Source organism: Panthera leo, chromosome B3 (assembly GCF_018350215.1).
Source record: "Panthera leo isolate Ple1 chromosome B3, P.leo_Ple1_pat1.1, whole genome shotgun sequence".
NCBI classification, from domain to species: Eukaryota; Metazoa; Chordata; class Mammalia; order Carnivora; family Felidae; genus Panthera; species Panthera leo.
In genome coordinates this window covers 143,614,335-143,635,960 of record NC_056684.1, presented here as the reverse complement: position 1 = coordinate 143,635,960, position 21,626 = coordinate 143,614,335, and the positions used below count along the sequence as shown (strand labels likewise).

The 21,626-nt window shown below is 57.7% G+C and overlaps 1 protein-coding gene across 6 annotated transcripts in view; it reads right to left on the bottom strand.

Annotated features, from left to right (window-relative positions):
• Positions 1-2,682: 2,682 nt before the first annotated feature.
• The window catches only part of TECPR2 (tectonin beta-propeller repeat containing 2), a 105,659-nt gene continuing 86,715 nt past the window's right edge, over positions 2,683-21,626 (bottom strand). For 3 of the 6 annotated variants that reach the window (XM_042944342.1, XM_042944343.1, XM_042944345.1), the window contains exons 18-20: positions 4,850-4,991; positions 4,276-4,425; positions 2,683-3,949 (exon numbers count right to left, since the gene is read on the bottom strand). In XM_042944342.1, coding sequence (XP_042800276.1) covers positions 3,798-3,949; positions 4,276-4,425; positions 4,850-4,991 — 444 coding nt within the window. In that variant the 3' untranslated portion in view covers positions 2,683-3,797. Of the gene's footprint in view, positions 3,950-4,275; positions 4,426-4,582; positions 4,992-21,626 lie in introns of those variants that run through there. The other 3 variants (XR_006204088.1, XR_006204087.1, XR_006204089.1) reach the window with 3 other exon arrangements.

Genomic DNA, 21,626 nt, shown 5'->3' with positions numbered 1-21,626 from the left:
TGTCCTGCTCGCCCTCCATTGTCTGGCTGCCAAAAAAAGGGGCCAGCTGCCTGCCACCAGCCCGCCGACCAACCACTACGAGCATGTGGGTGTATTTTCTTCCAGTTTTTTCTATGCATGTATATAAATATGTTAAAATTATTTTCTATGCATATTTTTTACATACATGATGTCAGATCACTCAAATAATTAAGTACTTTTAAACTTACTGTAGTCTAAGCACTTTCCTATATTGTAAAATGCTTTGTAAACGACTTCTCAGGAGCCTTTGGTGTTTACTTGGTGATATTTGACTCAGCTAGTGTTGACAGCATAAGGAGTTAATGTTGGCACTTTTTAAAATGTGAATTTTATTTATTTTGAAATAAATAATACATTTACATGGCTTGAAATTCAAAAGATACAAACCCACCAAAGGTTAGAAGGGTGCGAATACCTGCGCATTGTATCATTTCCCTCTCCCTTCTCTCTCTCTCTCCCCCTGTGTATCTGCAACACCACGTTATTACACACGGAAGACCTGTGGCATCGATGTGGCCAAGCCCTGGCCCGTTTCCTCCGGGACACGTGCTTCTAGCAGCCACACAGGAGGCCGCGCTGGAAGCTGCCCCTGGAGGTCAGCGGTTCGCATCACGCAATGATAAAATGACCTGTGGTATACACTTGCCCCCAGTTTAGGATTTGGTCCCGAGGACAGGATTCCGGAAGTGGAGTTTGTGGCTTCGTAAGTTTGAAGATTGCTCCGCGTGTGCCCCGCCTGGGTGCCAGGGGTTAAGCTAAGCGACACGCTTTCATCTGGGTCCGTACGAGAGCCATAGGTCCTCCAACTGGCGTGTACGAGTGTTTAAGGTACATCGTCATCGTCTGTGATGCCACAATTATTTCCCCTTTTAATCTTTTGTGGGGTTTTAAATTTATCACATTTTAATATTTTGAGGAAATCAAATCTGTATACTTCTCCTCTGTGGCTTTTCCCATCACTTTGGAGTCTAGAAAGCCTTTGCCATCCAGAAATTGGATACTGTTTTCCCCCTAGCTTTAAGATTCTTCAATCCATTTAATGGCTATTTTGTCCAGATAACGAGGCAGTGGTCCACATCAGCGGTGACCGCACCCGCCTGTCCCCTCTTCTACGACGTGCCCCCACCGTGCCAACTCCTGGCGGGCCTGGGCAGCTGTGTCCCTGGCCTGCCCTCCCACGCCACACTTACACCGCCTGCTGCTGTCATCGCTCTTGGCAGCCCCCACCTATTTCTTCCCCCGACAGTGAGGTGGCCTCATGAAGCACTGGTCTGGGGTTCCACAGAGCTGGGCTCCAATCCCAGTGGCCCCTGTGTGACCTCCAGCAAGTCAAGGAACCCGAGTGTCCCTGAGACTGACGGTATCTCTCTCAGGGGGCTCTGGTGGGACACGAAGCAGCTCAGGGGCCCCGGGCGCACATCTGGCAGTCGGGGACCCTTGTGGGCACAAACATTGTTCTGGGACTTCTTCCCTGCCTCCCTCCAGCAGAACACGCCAGGGAGGGTTCTGACAGCCTGACTTAAGCCCACCAGTTCCTTTGGAGAGGACTCCTGCCTTTGCACCACGTACTTAGTCTTCCATCGGGAGGGTCGGCCGTGTCTTCCTTCATTCAAGCTTCGTTTGACATCCGTGAAGCGTGACATTCCCTGACCCGAGTCCGACATTTCCTGTTCAGGTCTTTCCTGGCACACGATGTGTCCTGCTGCCGTTACGAACGTGCTCTCTTCCCACGTGCGGGCTCCCGGCAGCGCACTGTGGCTATTTGCTATTGTTTCTTGGATGGAGGCTCGGGAGCCCCTCCAGAGCCTGCCCACAGCAGCCCGGCCTCAGCGGGCCTCCGTGCGGAGACAGCCCCGCGCTCCGCCTCCCCTGAGGGTGTCCTTCCCAGGGGCTGCCGGGGGTACGTCTACCTCTGGAGCGACCGTTCGGTCAGGACGGCCGCCCCGGGGAACCCGGTGCGTATTTGCACACCAAGCAGGCCACGCGACGGCATCCGCCACGCTCTCCTGGCAGGGGGGCTGGGCTGGCGAACGCGGTGGGCAGATGCTTCGGGCACCCGTGGGCGGGTCACCCCCGTGAGCGCCCACCAGGGGTCCCTTCTCACGGCTCAAACACCAGACTCGACCACACTTGGAAAAAGTCTAGTTTATTGCACTGTCTCAAAGCACAACTAAAATTTAAACCGGAAAGAAAAAACCGTACAAAGCACTGAAGCTAAAAGTAGTTTCAAAGTATCAAACTAGACTCGGGTTTAATTGCACTAAAGTCCCGCGGGCTTAGGAGAGCTCTGCCATCTGAGAGGAGCCGGACAAGGCACAACAGACACACAGGAGCCGCGGCCAGCCTGGGCCGGCCTCTGCCGTCCCCAAACCTTTCCGTTTAAAATCAGGGTTCTATAAAAGTGAAGTGGGATCTGGGATTTCAGCATCCTGCCCTCGTTTACAGCTGGAACGCCTCCATCTTCGCGGCTGGCTGGTCCCGTCAGGGTCAGGGAACGTATTTTATCGCTCTTCACCTGTGGCCTGGGGCTCCCGGACACATTTGCTTAGTAGAAAACAGGCATCGAGTAACTGGGCCCTGGGCCAAAGGCAAGCTAAAAACAGCAGCGAGGCTGGAGGCCCGCTCCCGAGCTGGGTCTGGGAGGGGGTGGGGTGGGGGCTGGGGGGGGGGGGGCGCACGGCCGGGCCCCAAGCCCCGTGGCCCAGCGGCCGGCGAGCAGAGGGGGCACTGTAGGCGGAGCCCAGGGACCCACGGCCGGCGCGGCCACGGTGGGCCCAGTTTGAACCTTCCGGGGTAATCAACCCGATGCCCGCCTCTCGGGGCCAGCCGGCAGGTCCCGTGACGGCCCCGCGCGTTGAGGACACGCGGAGGGGGACGCCCACTCTGTGTGACGCTGCAGCTGGGGACAGCGCGGGCTCAGGGAAACCACGCAAAGGAACGAAGGGCCCTTCCAGTGGTTTCAGAAAAGACGTTTCTCCTCTAAATTTGTCAGAGTTGATCTCAAATGAGGTATCTTATGCAGGTTTGTAATAACAACGAACGAAAAAGGCAATAATTAGTAGACTCATCCCGTGAGGATGCTTCTGGTCTTTATGATACCCGCCAGCAGCATTAGTTAAATACTAGTCTAGAGACGTTTCTCGGTTACTAACGTGGCTGGGCTCCCCCACGTCCGGCCGCCCCTACCTGGGCCTCCGCTGCCTTGGAGACACGTGCACCTCTCACACCCAGTCTTGTCCACCGGCCTTTGTTGTTTGGGCTGAAGTGTGTTCTCCAGGAGGCGGCCGGGAGGGCGTGGGCGGCGTGCGTGTGCGCGTGCATGTGCGCGTGCTGCATCCGGGCACAGCCCAGCACCCCGCCTCTCAGACACGGCCCCGGTTCCCCAAGCGGGGCGTCCGGCGCAGAACGTGTGCCGGAGCCCGCGTCCCCGTGGTGGCAACGAAGCGGTCGCCAGGCCACCCCCCCGCGGTCAGAGAGTGCCGACCTCCGGCTCCGTTTCGCCGGGGGTTACCCACGCGGCCGTCCCCGCACTGGGCCCGGAGCGGCCGGAGGAGGCCAGAGCAAGAGCTCAGAGGCGCTGCCGCTCTGGCCACGGCTCCGGGCCGCTCGGCTGAGGCTGTGGGTTCTGGAACAAGACGGAAACAAACACGGACGAGAGCAAGCGTGGGCCGTCCGACCCGGCCCCACCTGGCTGGCCGAGAGCGAGCGCCACCACCGCACCGCGTCCGCTGCTCGTGCCGGCTTCCTCCCTCCTGAGCCGCCCTGTCCCCGCTCCTTCAGATGACCTCCCACTCGTCCTCCAGGTCCTCCGGGTGGGGGGTGGGGGCGTGGCCGCCGTGGGCGCAGCGAGAGTGGCTGAAAGTCTTGGTCAGCCGCTGGAGGAGGTAGCCTGGGGGGCCCACTGCCCACAGCTCGTCGGACGAGGTCACTGCAGGGGACGAGAGCCGGCCACACGCTCGTCAGTCGGCGGGCCCGGGGAAGGGGACGCACGCGGAGAAGGGGCCGCTCCGCCATCCCGACCCGTGCCTCGGTTTCCTCAGCTCGAAAGCGGGTGGCCCAGCACCCTGTGCTCCTCCTGGGAGACTCTGGCCAGCCAGGTGCCAGGCGCCCTCCCTCTGGTGTGACCCCCGGCTCTCTGGAGAGCGAGCCCGGCGGGGGCAGCCTCTGGTGGAGCCCCTGCTGACACTGCCCACGGGAGCCTCGGACCCAGGGAGAGCCGCGCAGCCCCGAGTCCCGCGGAGCCCTGGCACCTGCCTGTGAAACACGTCACGTTTCCGGGAATCTTCTTCCAGTAGTCTCCGGCAGGGTTTTTGTCGGTGACGCCGTACCGCCGGGCAAGATCGCCGTTGGGGCAGCGGGCCCACACGGTCCTGGTGCTCAGGGCCAGCTGGCAGGCTTGCAGCCCTGCAGGCCAACAGCGTGTCCATCTGTCCGCATCCCTGCTGTGACAGGACAGACCGCCCCCTCCCACGAGGCTGCTCCCTCCCCCCACTGGGCCCCGTTGAGCAGGGTGGCCCCGCGGTGACCGTGCCCTGCGCCTGCCGAGGGAGAGCAGCCCCACCGGCAGAGCCCGCGAAGCTGCTGGGAGCCCGGGGCCACAGGACTGAAGGGTCCAGGCCGGGCGGAAACGATGCTCCCGGTGAGGACTCCGCGGTGAGGGGGGCTGGCTGGGTCCCTCAAACAAGGAATGTTCCGTTAGTGGCTTGCCGGTCACCTGCCTCAGCACAGCAGCGGAGAGGAGACAAAGTTGCTGCGTGGGGGACAGTCTGCTGGACGGACCAGGGGCCCGTGTGAGGGGACAGCCGGGACCCCCCTGCCTCGTCTCTACCTGGCACGTGCTCCCAGTCGGTCCCCACCGGCATCTCTTCGGTGATCCCCGCCCGGACGTGGACGTTCCACCTGCTGTCGAGTGCCCACAGCATCTGGTCGTTGGGGCTGGAGTGCAGGCTCACCAGCGTGACCCCAGCAGGCTGCAGGCAGGAAGGGGCTTTCCTCAGGGAAGGAGGCGGCGGGACGTGTTATTTTTGGAGTCGGGCCGGGAGGTTTGGAGCCTGACACGGGGCAAGAGGTGCAGGGGAAGCCGAGCGGACCCCGTCCTGCCTCCGAGCACGGCCTCACAGGGAGAGACGCCAGCTCCGCCACGGCAGGCGAGCCCACGCCGAGGGACCGCCCACCCGACCAGGAGCCCCAGCTCCTCAGCACAGCAGGTCCCGAGGGACAGAGAGGCAGGAGAAGGAAGGGCCGCAGGCAGCGCACACGGGGACCTGGGCTGGGACGGTGGCAACAGAAGAGCACCGTGTCGCCCCCGTCCACATCCCTGTCCGACAGCAGGTGACGCGGGGGAAGGAAGGCCAGCTCTGGGGAAACGCGTGCTGAAGGATCCGGGCCTGCGAGGGCCCTCCAAGTACGCGCGCTCGGGCACACACGCACAGCTTCGTGCTCAGAGGTGAGGCGACCGTGGCAAAGTGCTCGCGGTGGCTAAATCTGGACTGAAGGGTCTATGGGACTTTATTGAAATATGCCTGCAGGGCTTCTTTTGGCCTGAAGATTTTTCAAGGTAAAAAGTTTAATTAAAAAAATTATAGAAACAAGAACACCAAAATACGCCATTGCTCCCGTGGGCACGACAGAGGTGCGTGGGGAGGAGGCCCCAGGATGGGCCCCAGGAGCTCCATCCAGGGGTGGGCGACCTGGGGAGGGGCGAGGTCTCCCCACTCCCTCTGAGCCCTTGCTTCCGCTCTGCTTTTTGTCCGGATGGGACACGAGGAGGGCGAGGTTGACGGTGACACAGCTGCTGTAAGCGTCCCAGGAAATGGGGACTGGCAGGCAAGGCCAGTGTCCCTGTCCCCTCACCCCTGCCGCTCTGACGTGGGAAGATGAGACCCTTCTCGTCAGGCTCTCTTAAGGTCACACTAGACACTGGGTCGAGAGCCGGCACAGGCCCGGCCCTCGGTGGCCTCATGACCAGTGTCAGCTGAGAACAGGCCATCATTTAATCCCTGCTGTCTCTTCTGTAAGCCCCATGCCTGCTAAGGGCCCATCCAGAGCCACCCACCTGGCCTGGTCCAGGCGCAGCCCTGGGTCCTGACGAGCGACAGGAGGGCTCCTCTTGGCGCCAGCTGTCCTCTGATGTGTCCCCTCAGGCAGTGATGTCCCTGGCCTAGCTGGTTTCTCGTCCAAGTAGACACGATGCCGGCCTGCCCTACCCCTCGGTCAACCTGTGTCCATATGCCACATCGCCTGGTCCCTTGTCCACTTTTCATGGAACAAGAGTAAGCCCCCTCAGCGTCCTGCTTGCCACCCACTGACCTGCTCTGGTTCGTCCCGGGGCCGCCCACCCCTCAGCTAGATGCCTCTCTGCCTGTGAGGACACAGCTGTCTGTAGGGTCCCAGCCTCTGATCACTGGTGAGGACCAAACCCTAGGTCTGGCTGTTGTCCCCCTACCGACCCGACACTGCCCATTTTCCTGGACCTCTTGGTGGTCCCTGCTCTCTCCCTTGGTCTTAAGCCTGCCTTCCTGGTCAGCCTCGACTGGAACCGAATCACTGACCCAGGGGACACTCACAGCCTCTTCTGCTTTGTGCTTCCCCGCTCCTGGCTGTGGTGACCCCACTATGCCTCACGCCCAAGCCTCACCCACACGGTGGGCCTCCCGCTGTCACGCTGACATCACATAGCTGCCAATCCAGCGGGCAGGCGCCCTCGGGGCATGTGGGCAGAGGGGGCTCGCCTTGCTCCCCTTGCCCCATCGAGGTGGTCGGGGGGCTCCGGGCCTCTGCCATCACTCACCACCCTGCCGTACTTCTCGGCTCCCACAGCTCTGGGCAGGAACTTCCTAACCCCTGGATTAAGGAATGGATGAAACACCGTCCAAAGACGCAGGGGCACCAGGTCCCCAGTGGCTCAGCTCCTGGGAGGCCAGGGACACACGGAGGACGGCAAAGAGGGGGGCACAGCAGCCACTCTCTAGAGAGCCACCCGCCACCGGGAGCCCTGGCACCTGCCCTGCCTGCTGCTGGGCCCCCGGGAGAACACCCAGGGCTTGCAGAATTGGGGGCCCTGCAGCTGCTGTGGGCGCGCTTCGAGAGACGGGGAACCTCCCACCTCCCCTCAACCGGGACCCGACTCTGGCCACTCCAGACTCTCTCACATGGAGCCCACAGGCGCACGAACAACCACTCGCTCCAGCCTTGCACCAGGGGCCATCTGTCCACTGGGAGCGTTCAGGGAGAACGGGCATTAGTCGTAAGACTCCTATTAGCAAAGGGCTCCCTCCTCGGCCGCATGCGAGGGAACCCTGGCTCAGCTCGTCAGGCCTGAGGACATGGGCCTGGGGAATCTCGGGTAGCAGGGCAGACTGGGCTGACTGTGCAGGGGAAGGGAATCAGGCAGGAAACATAAAAGGCTCTGGAGGCTAGTTTCAGATAAGGACAGGTGCTATCAAGAAGTAGAAGGCACAGAGGTGCCTGGGTGGCTCAGCCAGTTAAGCATGTGACATCAGCTCAGGTCTGATCTCATGGTTCATGAGTTTGAGCCCCGAGTCGGGCTCTGTGCTGACAGCTCGGAGCCCGGAGTCGGCTTCAGATTCTGTTTCCTTCTCTGTCTGCCCCTCCCCAGCTTGCGCTCTGTTTCTCTCTCTCTCAAAAATAAACATTAAAAAAAATTTTTTTTAAACTTTCCCTCTTAAAAAAAAAAAAAGAAGAAGAAGTAAAAGGAGCACTGTGATGGGGGAGGTGGCCAGGTAAGGAGGTAGCCTGAAGGTCACACAGAAGCTGAGGGGCAAGGGGCCAGCATGTGAGGCTCGGGGCGGGGGGGGGGGGGTGGTTTGTGCAATTTACTCTACAAGCTTTTAGTGACTGTGCTAACCAAACCCGTCCCTGCAGCAGGCCAGGTGGCCGAGACGTCACTGGGCAGGCACAACGCCAGACAACAGTCACCAGCATAAATACGAGAGGTACGTAAAACCCTGAGTCACCTCCAAACGCCAAGCCCGAGATGCACGGGTGAGCTGAGAGGGACCCCCCCCCCCCCCCCATTTCCCGTGCCCACTGGAAAGCCAGGAGGGGCTGGCGGGGCTGTGAGCTGGTGCTGGACCCCCGGGACCACACACAATGCCACAGAGCGTGCCCAGGCCTGCCCTGCTCCGGGCTCTGTGCGTACCAGAGTCCAGTGCGCTTGGGCATTTATACCAGGTTACCCCCGCCCCCCGGGCAGCACAGACACCTGTCTGCTCAGCGTGGTTGGATCCACATTGGTTTTGCCATGAAACCCCCTTTTACCTACAACATCTATTTCCATCCCATGATCTGGGCTTCCCTTTGGGAAGTGTTGCTCTAGGCCAAGCCCCATCCCGCCCCCATTCTACGGAGAACGAAGGCACTCCAGGGAGGGGAGGGAGAGGCAGGGGCCAAGCAGAGGGAACAGGACTGTGTCCTCATAGCATTTGTAGAGGCACCGCACACAGCCCCACCCACATCCCGAGTCGTGGCCCCACTGAGACACAGGGTCTGTCCCTCTCCTGGAATCTGGCCTGTGACTTCTTTAACCAATAAGACATGGCAGAAGCAACTCGACGGCAGGTCTGAACCTGGGGTCCGGGAGCAGCGACCTAGTGGCTCTTCCCACAAGAGCCCCACGGCGTGAGAAGCGGGCTATGCAGAGGAGGCACAGAGGCGGAGGCGAGCACGGGCCCCCCAGGCCCAGCCCTGGGGGCGCCCAGAGGAGCTGTCCCCGCAGACCGCCTGCTTCTGAGGCGTAACAATAATAAACGACTGTTTAAAGCCCCTGACTTTTGGGGTGGTGTCTGTGGACAAGCAGAACAACGGAAGACAGAGAAGGCTGTGATGGGCCAGGGAACACGGAAGAAAGAAGTGGGGTGTCACGACGGGGAAAGAACAGAGAGGGTGGGTGGAGAGGCCCCCGGGAAAGAGGCAGGAGGGCGAGGACAAGGAGAAAGGCCACGCGAAGGCCAGGCTTTGCATCGTCTCTCCCTCCGACTCGGGCTCTGCGATCTCTCACACGTCTTTGGGGGGGCCTCAGCTCCCCCTGCTCCAGGGCCTGGCCGTCGACAGCTCTCCCTCCTGCCTCTACCCTGCGCCTGCACCCACCCTGTCCATCCTTCTGGGGTCCGGCGGGCCCGCCTGCCTTCCTGCACTTCTCCCACAGAATGCACTGGGGGTTCCCCTCGTGGCCCAGGCTCAGCCTGAGTCCGCACCCCTCTGCGCCCCATCACCACCCCCTTCCCGCCCACTCCCTCCGCACACCCTCCTTCACCCGGCAAGCCCTGAGCCTCACAGCCCGGCCTGGTGACGTCCACCTGCCTGAAGGTGCGCGCTGCTCCCTGCCTGCCGCTGAAACGCCATCCGAGCCAAGCTCTTGGCTTGCTCTCATCCAATAAAGGGACAACTTTTTATCGAAGGACCACGCGCACCCAAAAAAGCATACAAATCCTAAGTGTGTAGCTCGATGGGTTTTCATAATCTGAGCGCAGCCAGGTAACCACACCCAGATCTGGAAGCAGAACACGAGTCTGAGTGTCTACCCAGTCGCCACCCTCCCTGCTCTGCAGACCCCACGCGGGACTTGAACCTCCCATGGAGCGGGTGGCTCAGAAGCTGCATGTGAAAAAGGTAATGGCACTCCCCAGCTGGCCGTCCCCCACCCCCCGAAGCTGGAGGCCTTCCCACAGGGCAGCCCAGGGAGGCCATGGGGAGAGGGAGGGACGTAGGCCAGTTCTCAAGGGCAGAGGAGCATAAGTGGGCAGAATAAAGCACACACGGATGCCGGGACCTGCGCATTCAAAGAGGAAGAGGAAGGGCAGCCCATCCCTATGCACATACCCTGTGAAGTCAACCATCCTGCAGCATTTCCCACACGGGGTCCCACGGAACACCCCGCCACCCCCGCCGGATGCTCATGCTGCCTGAGGTCTCGGATCAGCTGTCTCCTGCACACCTCCATCTGGGGCCACACAGTCATTTGTTCCAAAAACAGCACCTTCAGTGCACCGGGCCCTGTGCTAGGCACTGGGGAAACCTCAAGTGCAGACAAATTACACACCCCTGGCCCCAGGAGCTTCCATTTTACTAGGAGGGCTGGGCAAGGCATAACTCACCAATGCAGTAACAGAGGGGGTGGCGAGGAGAGCCCTGGGGCGTGAGGGGTGGGTGACCAGGAAGGTTCCCTGAGCCGGTCACCCCAGGAAGGCGGGCCAGGCAGGCCCGGCAAGCGCAGAGCCTGGAGGGGAGCAGGAGGTGAAGTGGCTGGAGTCCAGGGACGGAGCAGGAAGAGGTCAGAGGGCGTCAGGGCCGCGGGCTGAGGGAGGAAGTGGACTTTGTGCTGAGTGAGGTGAGAAGCCACTAGAAAGTTCGGAAAACGGGAGTAACGTGAGGTGACCCTGGCTGACCTGGAACCCGGGTGAGAGATGGCTGGGCCCGGGGACGGTGGTGGGGGCCTCAGAGCAGGCCTGGAAGGCACAGGCCACAGAGTCTGCTGGAGGACGGGCTGTGTCATGCCGGGACGGGGCCGCTCCGCTTATCTGGACCCCGTCAGAGCAGGATCGGGGCCACCGTGCGTTGATAAACATAAACATGAACACACGTGGCTGCTGAGTCAGAGACAGAAGACAGGGAGAGGCCTCGAGTGAAAGAAGCCGACGGCCCTTTCCCAGAGAGGAAAGCAAAGGCTTGAGACGCTGGCGGGATGGGGGGATGGCCCGCGGGCCGCTGAGCGCGAGCGCCTGCGAGGGCCGCACGGACAAGCAGGACAAGCAGGACGTGTGCTAGTGCCACAGCCAGCGCACATCCCTGGAACGAAAGAAAATGACTTCACTCTCTCTGGGGGAGATGGTTTCGGACAGGTAGTTCCCAGTGGGAACCAGTGCAGGGTCCCGGGAGCTGGGGCTCCCGTGTCTTCCCGCCCAACGAGCCATAGCCCGCTCCCCTGCGGCTGGCCCACGGCGTCTCGCCTTGTCACCCACTTCAGCAGGCTCCCTGGACCTTTGCCGGATTTACTTTGTGGGCTCAGTTTTTGTTTTTTTTTTTTAAGTAATTGTTACCTTTGGGTTTGTTCTTTTTTTTTTTTAATTTTTAAATATTTATTTTTTTGGGGGGGGGAGAGAGAGAGAGAGAGAGAGAGAGAGAGAGAGAGAGAGAGGGAGAGGGGATGAGCGGGGGAGGGGCAGAGAGAGAAGGAGACACAGAATCCAAAGCAGGCTCCAGGCTCTGAGCCGTCAGCACAGAGCCCGATGCGGGGCTGGAACTCATGAACCATGAGATCATGACCTGAGCTGAAGTTGCTTAACCACCTGAGCCACCCAGGCGCCCCAGGTTTGTTCGTTTGCTGACTGTTTCAATCTTTTTAAATTGAAGTATAATTAACATACTGACAATGTCACATTAGTTTCAGGTGCACAGCATACTGATTCAACAACTCCATACACCCCCCAGTGCTCCCGACGCCAAGTACAGTCACCATCTGTCACCAAACAGCACAATTACAACATTGTCGACTATACTCCCTATGCTGTGCTTTTCGTCTCTGAGACTTATACTGTTCATTTCTTTGAAAAGTACTGATGAAAGCAGGGTGCCCACACCCGGGTGGCTGGAGTGCGTGCCTCTTGGGCCTTCCTCTCGAGGCTTCTGGCTGTGCCTGGGCCCTCGGGTTCACTGGCTGCGTCGCCGTGAGAGGGACTCACAGCACCTTCCGGTCGGCACCACAAAGTCCGGGACTAAGTGAGCCCGCGCCCGTGATTGGACAAAACCGAGCACACGGGAGGCTTTCGGACAGAGCGGGCATTGCTCAGGGCCCCTGCCACCACCCAGTGAAGAAAACAAACTCCCAACCACTAGGCCATACCCTCCCACAGGCTCCTTAGAGAGACGCGGAAAACAAGTAAAAAGGACTTGTAAAAAGCAATTGAGGACATTTGTTAATACTTTGATATATTTTTAGCTTTTTTCCCCATGTAAAGCATTTTAAAAAAGTTTTTTCAACGTTTATTTATTATTGAGAGACAGAGAGAGACAGAGCATGAGCAGGGGAGGGGGAGACACAGAATCCGAAGCAGGCTCCAGGTTCCAGGCTGTCAAGCACGGAGCCCGAAGCGGGGCTGGAACTCACAAACCACGAGATCATGACCTAAGCTGAAGTTGGACGCTCAACCGACTGAGCCACCCAGGCGCCCCTAGCTCTTTATTTTAAAGAAAAATCTGGCTTATGTCATTTTGTGTTCTGCTTTTGGCTCAGTTCACAATATAAGATGCCTTTCCCCAGGGCCACCACAGCTGTGACTCCCACAGCCGTCACCCAGGGCGGGGGGTGGGGGGGGGTGCTTCTTGAAAACCAAGGCTGAACATCACTAGAGGTGCTCTCAGGAGCATCTGTAACTGAGTCCTTCTGGTGCCCAGTCTGGGTGGGGGTGGGGGTGGGGATGAGGGCTCCAGGGAAACTTCTGTAACTGCCAGGATGATAAAGAAGTGGTCAGCAGGAAGGGCTGGGCACTGGTATTAAGCATGACTCAGGGATCAGGAGAAATACAGAGTGAGGTCATTAGCAGTCCCCAGAGACCTGGGCGGGGGGGGGGGGGGGGGGGGAGGGAGGGGGGGGACCGGGAGTGGCCTGGGGCCATAGAACCAGACTGCAAAGGGGTACGAAGTGAGAAGAGGACTAAGCCTGTGACAGAGGGCCTGGAAGGCACAGGAGGAAGCAGAGGGCAGCGGAGAGGGCTGCTGAGCCTCCAGGAGGGGAAGGGAGAGGGGACGAGGAAGACCAAGTGATGTCCTGGAGTCACTGGAGGAGGGGGAGGGCTCAGGGTCTGGGCCCAGTGCAATCCTAGAGGCTCCTCAGTGGAGGACCTCTTCCTTTAGCACGGGCCTGGTCACAGGGAGGGAGGGGACCGTGCGGAAGAACCGTCAGGCCCCCATCCCCCCCAGCCGCACGGGCCCCCACCATCCTCTACGACACTGGGGCCGTGGCCCTGACAAGGTACACGTTTTTTTCCTGAAGGACGAACAGAAGAATGTCTGTTGAAGTGGACAGAAAGGAGGTTCTGGAAACTCACTAATCAGCACTGGCCAGCCTGCCAGCCAGGCACTCAGCCCCCTACCCATCCATCTAACCCATCATCCACCTATCATCACGCACCCACCTAGCCCTCATGTCTCCGCCACACTCGTGCCAATCACCAGCCCACTCACCACCCAGCCTCCACCCAGCCTCCAGCGGAGATTCGCCCGGACATATCTACCACGTGCCAGGCACTGTGCTTGGTGCTAGGGATTAATTTTCTTGGCTCCAGGATATTAAAGTCTGGTGAGAGACACATCAGTAACCAAACAGTCCCACAAAAACACATAAGACCGCAACCGTGAGGGGTTCTGAGAATATACGACGTGGTCAGGCGGAGGCCACGAGGGCAGGGGAGAGCGTGCCCGGCGGAGTGAGAGCACAGGGAAGGAAGGCGCGAGGGGGCGGACGCTGGACCAGGTGGCTGGAGTCGGAAAGGCGGGGCAGCACCACACAGGGCCGGTCTCACAAATTGCAGGGAGGTCTGCTGGCACCCGGGGCTCGCAGACTGAAGGTGTTCGGAGAGAGAAGACAGAAGATGTGCCTGCGGGCAGATGGTAAGAAATAAGACGCACCTACAAAAGTTTTCTCAGCTGCACGGAGGACTCCAAGGAGGGCACAGCATCCTGGCCTCTTCGCGAGAAGGGCGAAGGTGGGGGCAGGACGGAAAAGACAGGCGCCTGCCTAGGGTGACACGGGCAGCAGAGGGTTCCACAGATGTCGCCTGCCCTCTGCCACCACTCTGAGAGCTCCTGAATACGGCCCGAGACATGCGGTTTCACAAAAGGCAACCGGAACGAGCCCCAACAACCCTCCTCCCCGTGGGAGAGCAGGACCAAAATGCCAGGATGGGGGTGAACAGGAAGCGGCACAGGCCATTTTGAAACCAGGAAACTTGTTTCTGCTGAACCCAAGTCCTCCAGAGGGAAGGCGAGAAAGGCCAGGCCTCGTGGTTCTTAAACCTTACAGTCTCCAGGATTTGTGTGTGGGGCTTATTAAACGGCACATTCCTTACTACTCAGCCATAAAAAAGAATGAAATCTTGCCATTTGCAACGACATGGATGGAGCTGGAGAGCATTATGCTGAGCAAAATAAGTCAGAGAAAGACATATGATCTCACTCGTGTGTGGAATTTAAGGAGCAAAACAAATGAGTAAAGGGGGGGAAAAAAGAGAGGCAAACCAAGAAACAGACTCTCAAATACAGAGAACACACTGATGGTTACCAGAGGGGAGGGGGGGGATGGGTGAAACGGGACGGGGGTGAAGGAGGGCACCTGTGACGAGCCCTGGGTGACGCATGGAAGTGTGCCGAATCACAATATTGTACACGTGAAACTAGTATAACGTTGTATGTTAACTATACTGGAATTAAAACTAAAACTTAATAAAACGAATGAATAAATGAATGAACGAACAAATAAACAAATGTCATTTTCCTGGGCTTGGGGCCAGCCTTTCCGCATGAGACCTTGGGTCTAGGGCTCAGAAATGACCTTAAAAAAAAATGTTTTTTAAATGTTTATTCATTTTTGAGAGACAGAGAGAGACAGAGCTTGAGTGGGGGAGGGGCAGAGAGAGAGGGAGACACAGAATCGGAAGCAGGCTCCAGGCTCTGAGCTGTCAGCACAGAGCCCGACGTGGGGCTCGAACTCACGAACCGTGAGATCGTGACCTGAGCCTAAGTCAGACGCTCAACCGACTGAGCCACCCAGGCGCCCCAGAAATGACCTTTTAAACCAGCACCCCAGGTAATTCTGTTCAGGGTATCCGTGGGTTACCTTCTACAATGCTCTGCACTCTGTCAAGAAGAAGGCAAGACTACACTACCCAAAGTGGTCTGCAGATTTTACTGCGATCTCTGTCAAAATCTCAGCTGTTATTTCGGGAGGAATGGAAAAGCTGATCCTAAAATTCATACAGAATGGTGAGGGACCCCGAACAGTTAAAATCATCTTGAAAAAGACAATTTTGGAAGACTCACACTCCCTGATTTCAAAACTATGATGAAGCCACAGTATTCGAAGTGCGGTACTGGCCGAAGGACGGGCATATACACGCGTCAGTGGAGCAGAACTGGGAGTTCAGAAAACAGTCCACGCAGTCAAGTGATTTTCGCCAAGACCGCCAACATCATTCAACGAGAGAACAGCCCTTTCAACAAATGGTGCCGGCACAACCGGACTGAACACATTCAAAAGAAGGAGGCCGGACCCTGACCTCACGTCACATACAAAATTATCTTCAAGGGGCTCAGGAATAAATGTAAGAGCTAAACCTGGCAATCGTTTCTTAGAGATGACACCAAAGGCACGAGCAACAAAAAGAGAAAAGACAAAATGGACCTCATTAAAATTAAGAACTTTTGTCTATCAAAAGACACGATTAAGAAAGTGAAAAGACAGTCCACACGATGGGAGAAATATCTGCAAGTCCCATGTCTGATAAGGGTCTAGCGTCCAGAATAAATAAAGAGCTCTTCAACCAACAACAAGAACACAAACAACCCCATTCAACAGGCAAAGGACTTGAACGACGTTTCTCTAAAGAAACACAAATGGCCCACGAGAACACGAAAAGATGACCGACGTTAGTCATTAGGGAAACGCGAACCGCGATTGCGCGGCACCATGCCACACGCACTAGGATGGCGAGAAAGAGGAAAATGGAAAAGAACGAGAGGCGCCGATGTGGACAAACCCCCCTGCTGGAGGGAATGCCAAGTGGTGCAGCCAGTGGGGAGAACAGTTTGGCAGGTTAACCTCCAAAGCTTAAACACAGAGTTACCATATGAGCCAGAAATCCCATTCCCAGATACGTGCCAAAGAACTGGGTCGGGCGTTCAAACGAAAACCACACGAATGTCCAGAGCAACCGTCACGACAGCCACGGAAGCTGGAAGCAACCCAGGCGTCCGCCGCCCGACGAGTGGACAAACGGAATGTGGTCCAGCCATACCGTGGAGTGTCACTGAGCCGTGAAAGGGCTGAGGCACCGGTGACGTGGATGCACCTTGAAAACACGATGCTCTGGGAAAGAAGGCAATTGCAAAAGGCCGCTTATCATGTTAAGCCCCTCACTATGAGATGTCTAGAAGAGGAAAATCTATACGGGGGAAAAAGCAGATTAGTGGTTGCCAGGGGCTAGGGGAAGGGGGGCTGGAGAGTGGCTGCTCCCGGGTAGAGGGTTTCCTCAAAACCTGATGAAAATCTTCTGGAACTAGATGTTGATGAAGGTTGCACAACATTATGAATGTGCTAAATGCCACTAATGGTAACTTTCATGTTATGTGCAGTTTACCACATTTTTTTTTTTAAAGCAAAAGCTGGGGCGCCTGGGTGGCTCAGTTGACGTCCAACTTCGGCTTAGGTCACGGTCTCATGGTTTGTGCGTCTGAGCCCTGCTTTGGGCTCTGTGCTGACAGCTCAGAGCCTGGAGCCTGCTTTGGATTCTGTGTCTCCCCATCTCTCTGCCCCTCTCTGCTCACACTCTGTCTCTCTCTCTCTCTCAAAAATAAACATTAAGGAAAAGAAAAAAAGAAAAAGTTGACAAGCCTCGGTTTTGCTGATGTACTATTGTTTTGCAAAACATTATCCCTGGGGAAGCTGGGGAAATGGTACTCGGATCTCTATTATTTCTTACAAATGCATGTGAATCTGCAATTATCTCAATAAAAATTTCAGTTAAAAAAAAGAAGTAGGCAAGCTAAAATGTTGGCTTATTCATATTCAAAACTTCATAAAAAAGAAAAAAAAATAAAGATTGCAAATATAAAATGGAGTAAATAAGGAATTTAAGATTTAAGAATCATTTGGAAATGCTAAAGAATATATATAGCTTCGGTGTCCTTCCAAAGGCTGTGAGCGTGTGAGTATGCGTCCCTGCTCCTGCTTATTTTTGTCTTTTAGAGAGGAGTTACAGGACAGGCGTGGGGAGAGAGCCGCACCCCTTACTGGAAGTACCCAGGGATTTAATTACAGCCACCAACAGGCTTTGATACTGACAAATCAAAGGGCTGCTAGGGGCCGTAAAGTTTCCCTTGAACAAGACCTCACAGGAAAAAAGAAAACGAGCTGGTGTCCTACGTTCTCAAAGGATAAACGCCCCTGACTAATTATTAGGAGTAAGAACGCATTTTATTTATTCCACGCCACCAGCATTACAGAATAAACCACTGCCCTTTCCCAGTAGTCGAGAAATCCTACAGGCAGAACTTGCTGTATACGCTGAGACCCTGACCAGGCCCTCGGTGCAAATGGAGGAGCCATTTTCGTGTGACGGACCATCCCGCCCTCCCGGGGCCCACAGGACTGTTCTCAGGTTAAGGGCTTCACCTTAGTAGTCAAGTGCAAAGAAATACTTCTCAGCTTAGGGGCGCCGGGGTGGCTCAGTCGGCTGAACGTCCGACTTGATTTCAGCTCGAGTCATGATCTCACGGTTCATGGGTTCGAGCCCCCACATCAGGCTCTGTGCTGACAGCACAGCACCTGCTTCAGATTCTGTCTCCCTTTCTCCCTGCCCCTTCTCCTCTTGCGCACACACTCTCTCTCTCAAAAAAAACATTAAAAAAATTTCAAAAAAAAAATAAATATTTCTCAGCTTAGGTAGTGTGAGCTAGAAGAAATGAGACAGGTTCTGTGCTTCCTGGAACGGACACAAGCTTGTTTTTGAGTTATATACAGTATTTGTTAGCCCTGATCCGAACTTTCTCATCTGGTACATTCCCCCAAGAACTGGGACTCCAGCCACTGGATTCTCCCAAGAACTGGCACTCTAGACCACAGTCCTGGGAGAAATGGCTCTGGTGACCAGAGACAGCGTTAAGACTGCAGCCCATGATTCTGCTGCCCGCTGCCTGCACCTCTGCCAGTGAAAGCCAACGGCAGGGATAAGTGTGACCCAGGAGGCAACCACACTCTCACCCGGCAACTCGCTGCAGAGTTGGGTTTCCATCCAATTTTACGGGTCCGTGAGCTCCCTGAAGGCAGGACCGTGCCTGCCTGCCCGGTGCCCGGGCTCGGCGCCTGGCACACAGGAGCCTCCTTCTGAGCAGTCGTTCTTTGTGTGAAGGCACCCAGCCCCAGCCCCATGGTGCGCTGCCTGGACTGCTCCCGGGGCCTCCTCGGGGGGCTGTGTGCACCCTCACCAGCAGGCAGCACCCCCCTGGCCCCACACCACTGGGGCTACGTCACCCCCCTTCTCAGCGTGCTCACATGACCTTACCCGGCCCCCACCGGGAGTGTGCACCAGAGCCCTCCCTGCTCTACAAAGCCCAGCCTGCAAACTGCCTGCTGCAAGAACCTTCTGACAGACGGCCTGCCCCCATCGGCCAGCCCTAAGGGGTCCCCATCCAACACGCCCCCCACACTTCACTCCTCTGGCCTGGGCAGGCGCAGAGGGAACTGGACAAGCTTTCCTCTTCACAGCCTACAGCGCTCCACACGTCACCGCGTGTCACAGAGCCCCTGCCCAGGAACTGTTCATGAACTTGGCATTCGGGGGACAGCAAGCCCCCGGCAGAGGGGGAGGGCGGTGCAGCTAACTCCAGGCTCCACAGAAACAATGCCCCTTGCTAACAAAGACTCTGGCTTTTCTGTTTAAGGGCTCACTCCAACGATTTTGGGCTGGAAGGGACCTGGGAGGCCAGTGTAACCTCATATTCTGGGCAAGCAAACTGATAATGAAATCCGTGCTGAAGGTCAGGGTGAGGGCCTACGGCGGAGCTGCTCCCAGAACTCAGGGGCCTGGGGCTCAGGTCAGAGTTCTCTACGCTTCTGGCAGGTGTGTCTCTACCCTAAGGAGTGCTCACACGTGTGTGCACACGCCACACACACACAGCCACTCACACACGCGTGCTCGCACATGCGCCCGCACCCGTCCCTCAGCCAGAATGGAAATAAACCCAGGGTAAGAGGAAAAAAACCTGAAAGTTTCAGAGCCAAAGGAAGTATTCTTCTAGACAGATCACTTAGGTGCGGGCCTTATGAGGACCCGGATAAAATTCAGCGGGGACGTTTCGGGAACATGGAGGCGCACTGATCAGAGAGCCAGCCCAGCAGCGGCCCACCGGAAGACGCCCCGTGAGGGCACAAACCCTGCCGCCACACCATCCAGACATCCCTTCGCTTCCCGACACCCGTCTCAGCGAGCCGCATCTGCGCTGTGCGGGTGGACCCCACTCTTCCTGGGGCCCGCGCTGCTGCAGTGAAGCCGTCGGGCCCGTCCGCTCCCCAGCCGCGCGGCCCCCGCGGTCTTGCTCTGACTTGTGTGCTTGCTTTCGGTCTTCTGCGTCCTCCCCTGTTGCAGATTCTCTCCCTGCGTCTGGTCTGTTCCTTCTAAGCTCAGATAGGCTTGAAAACCAGACACCGATGTTAACAGGCCCCGATTTAAAGCACCATCAGACTCTCGAGGCGGCTGAGGGCCGGAGCCTGCTGTCTTTTGCCTCGGACTCCGCTGTGACCCAGGACCGATCCCCTGCCCCTCGGGCTCTGGGTCCTCAGTCGGAGAGGGAGCCATGCGAGCTGCCACGCTCCTGACTCTGAGTTTGCAAGCTCTGAGGCTGGGGCACAGCTGACTCGGGCTGCCGTGGGGCCCGCTGTGCCGAGCCCTCTGTCCTCACTGCCTCAGGGACGTGAGATCTTCCACCCGAGGCCTGCAGAGCCCACGCATCACGGGCAGTTTCACGGGAGCAGCCCTGCTGCTATTTGTTGCACAAATCGGGCTTAAGTGTAAGATTTTATTTGAAGAATGAGTTCCGCCGCTAAAAATGCTTGGAAACTGCTGTCCTAGCTAAGTGAGGCTACCAGAGGCTGGTTCCGAGTTCCGGACGGGAGAAGAGCTCCCCTGATCCTCTCTCCTGGCCGGCCGACTGCAAAGCCAGAGGCCCTCTCCCCCGTGACTCCTGCACCGGCTCCAGCGACTTCCCACACCCCCCTCTGCATCCGCTTGGAAGTGTGGCTTGGAGTCCAGTAAACCCAGCATCTGCTGGCAGCAGGGGGATGTGTGAATGAATCCAAAGCGCTCGGGGACCGGCATCCTGGACAGGGCTCATGCTCTGTTCCTCCTGGGAGGGGGCGGGTGACACCGACCGTGGCTGCTCTTCCTGTCCACCACTCGAAGCCCTGTCAGACACCAGCCTGACGACTGTGCCGTGGTGAGCATCAGGGCTCCAGGCCGTAGTGATGCAAGAAGGCTGCGGGAACTTGATTCCAGCTGCACGGGTCCCCACGTGTCTCTGAGAGCTGACGTCACGGCAGCCACTCAAAGGAATGCTCGGTCCCGCGTAGCAGCTTCCGGGCCCAGCCCTCCGGAGGAGTGATGCCGGGACGGGAAAGGTCCCTGGAGGCGACCCGGGGGCCTGCAGGCCCTTCCTGATGCTCACAGCTGTATGGGGCACACGCCTGTCAGGCTGGGACATGGGAAAGGGTCCCTGGGTCCGTGTTTTCACCAGCAGTCACATGTATGGTGGAGACGGACAAGGGGGCTGCCGCGGGTCCGGGCAGCCCACGGTACCTGGCAGTCCTTTATGGGGAATCGCAGCCTTCCAGAATGAGGGGAAAGGCGGAGACTCGGCTTCCCAGAGAAGAGTAACATTTCTTAGCAACGGTGTTAGGGGAGCTCAAACACAAGTCCTGTTCAAAGGAGCTACGGGAGCAAGGACAACATGGGGAAGAAAAGAAAGAAAGTGGCCCAAAATTTAGTCTTTCTCAAACTGGGGCTGTTGTGTCCAACGGCATGGGACACCATGAGTGGAGGCCTCCCGCCTGCACTTGTGGGCGGCTCTGCTGAGTCCCCGCCCCAAGCCGGGATGTATAAAGGGAGCCCCACCCACCCGAGCACCACTCAGATTTCTGACGGCTCAGGAGAGGGGACGGGGGACGTGGGCATCCCGAGGGCTGGACCACGGAGAGTGGAGCAGAGCAGAGAACCTCCCCCCGGGTTCTCAGCAGCAGGTATGTGAGAATCCGCCTCGGAGCTTCAAAACCCACAGCCTCCTGGGCCGTGGCAGCAGGGTGAACGCACTCCCTCTGCAACACACGGGGCAGGCGGCCTGTCACCCTGGAGTTAGGAACGCGTGCAGGGAGCGGGAACGACCTTAGTGGGGCAGGAAGGCCGACAGCAACTGACCGCGGGGACCCCGGCAAAACAGCCGAGCCGGGCCACCATGCGGGGCGGGGCGCCCAGGGAACAAGCTCCTGGCACGCTCGCAGGGCGCCCAGCGGCATGTGCCCCTCTCTCAGAACCAAGACCGCCAGCATCTAAGGCAAGCCTCTGCCGCGGAGAAGACGAGACAGACGCAGAGAACAGGCAACTCTGGGGCGTGGAGACCGCAGAGGAGAGGAAACTTCAAAAACCTCCTCGGAGGGGAGCGAAAGCAGGCTCGACAGCAGGAAACAGCGACAGGGACTTCCAGGAACTGAAAACGAGACCACAATATCATCCGACAGAGAGACTGCAGGCTAGAGCTGAGAATGTCTTCTAGAAAGTAGGACAAAAGTGTAGGAAGAAAAAACGGGAGAGAAAGGGAAGAAAAGT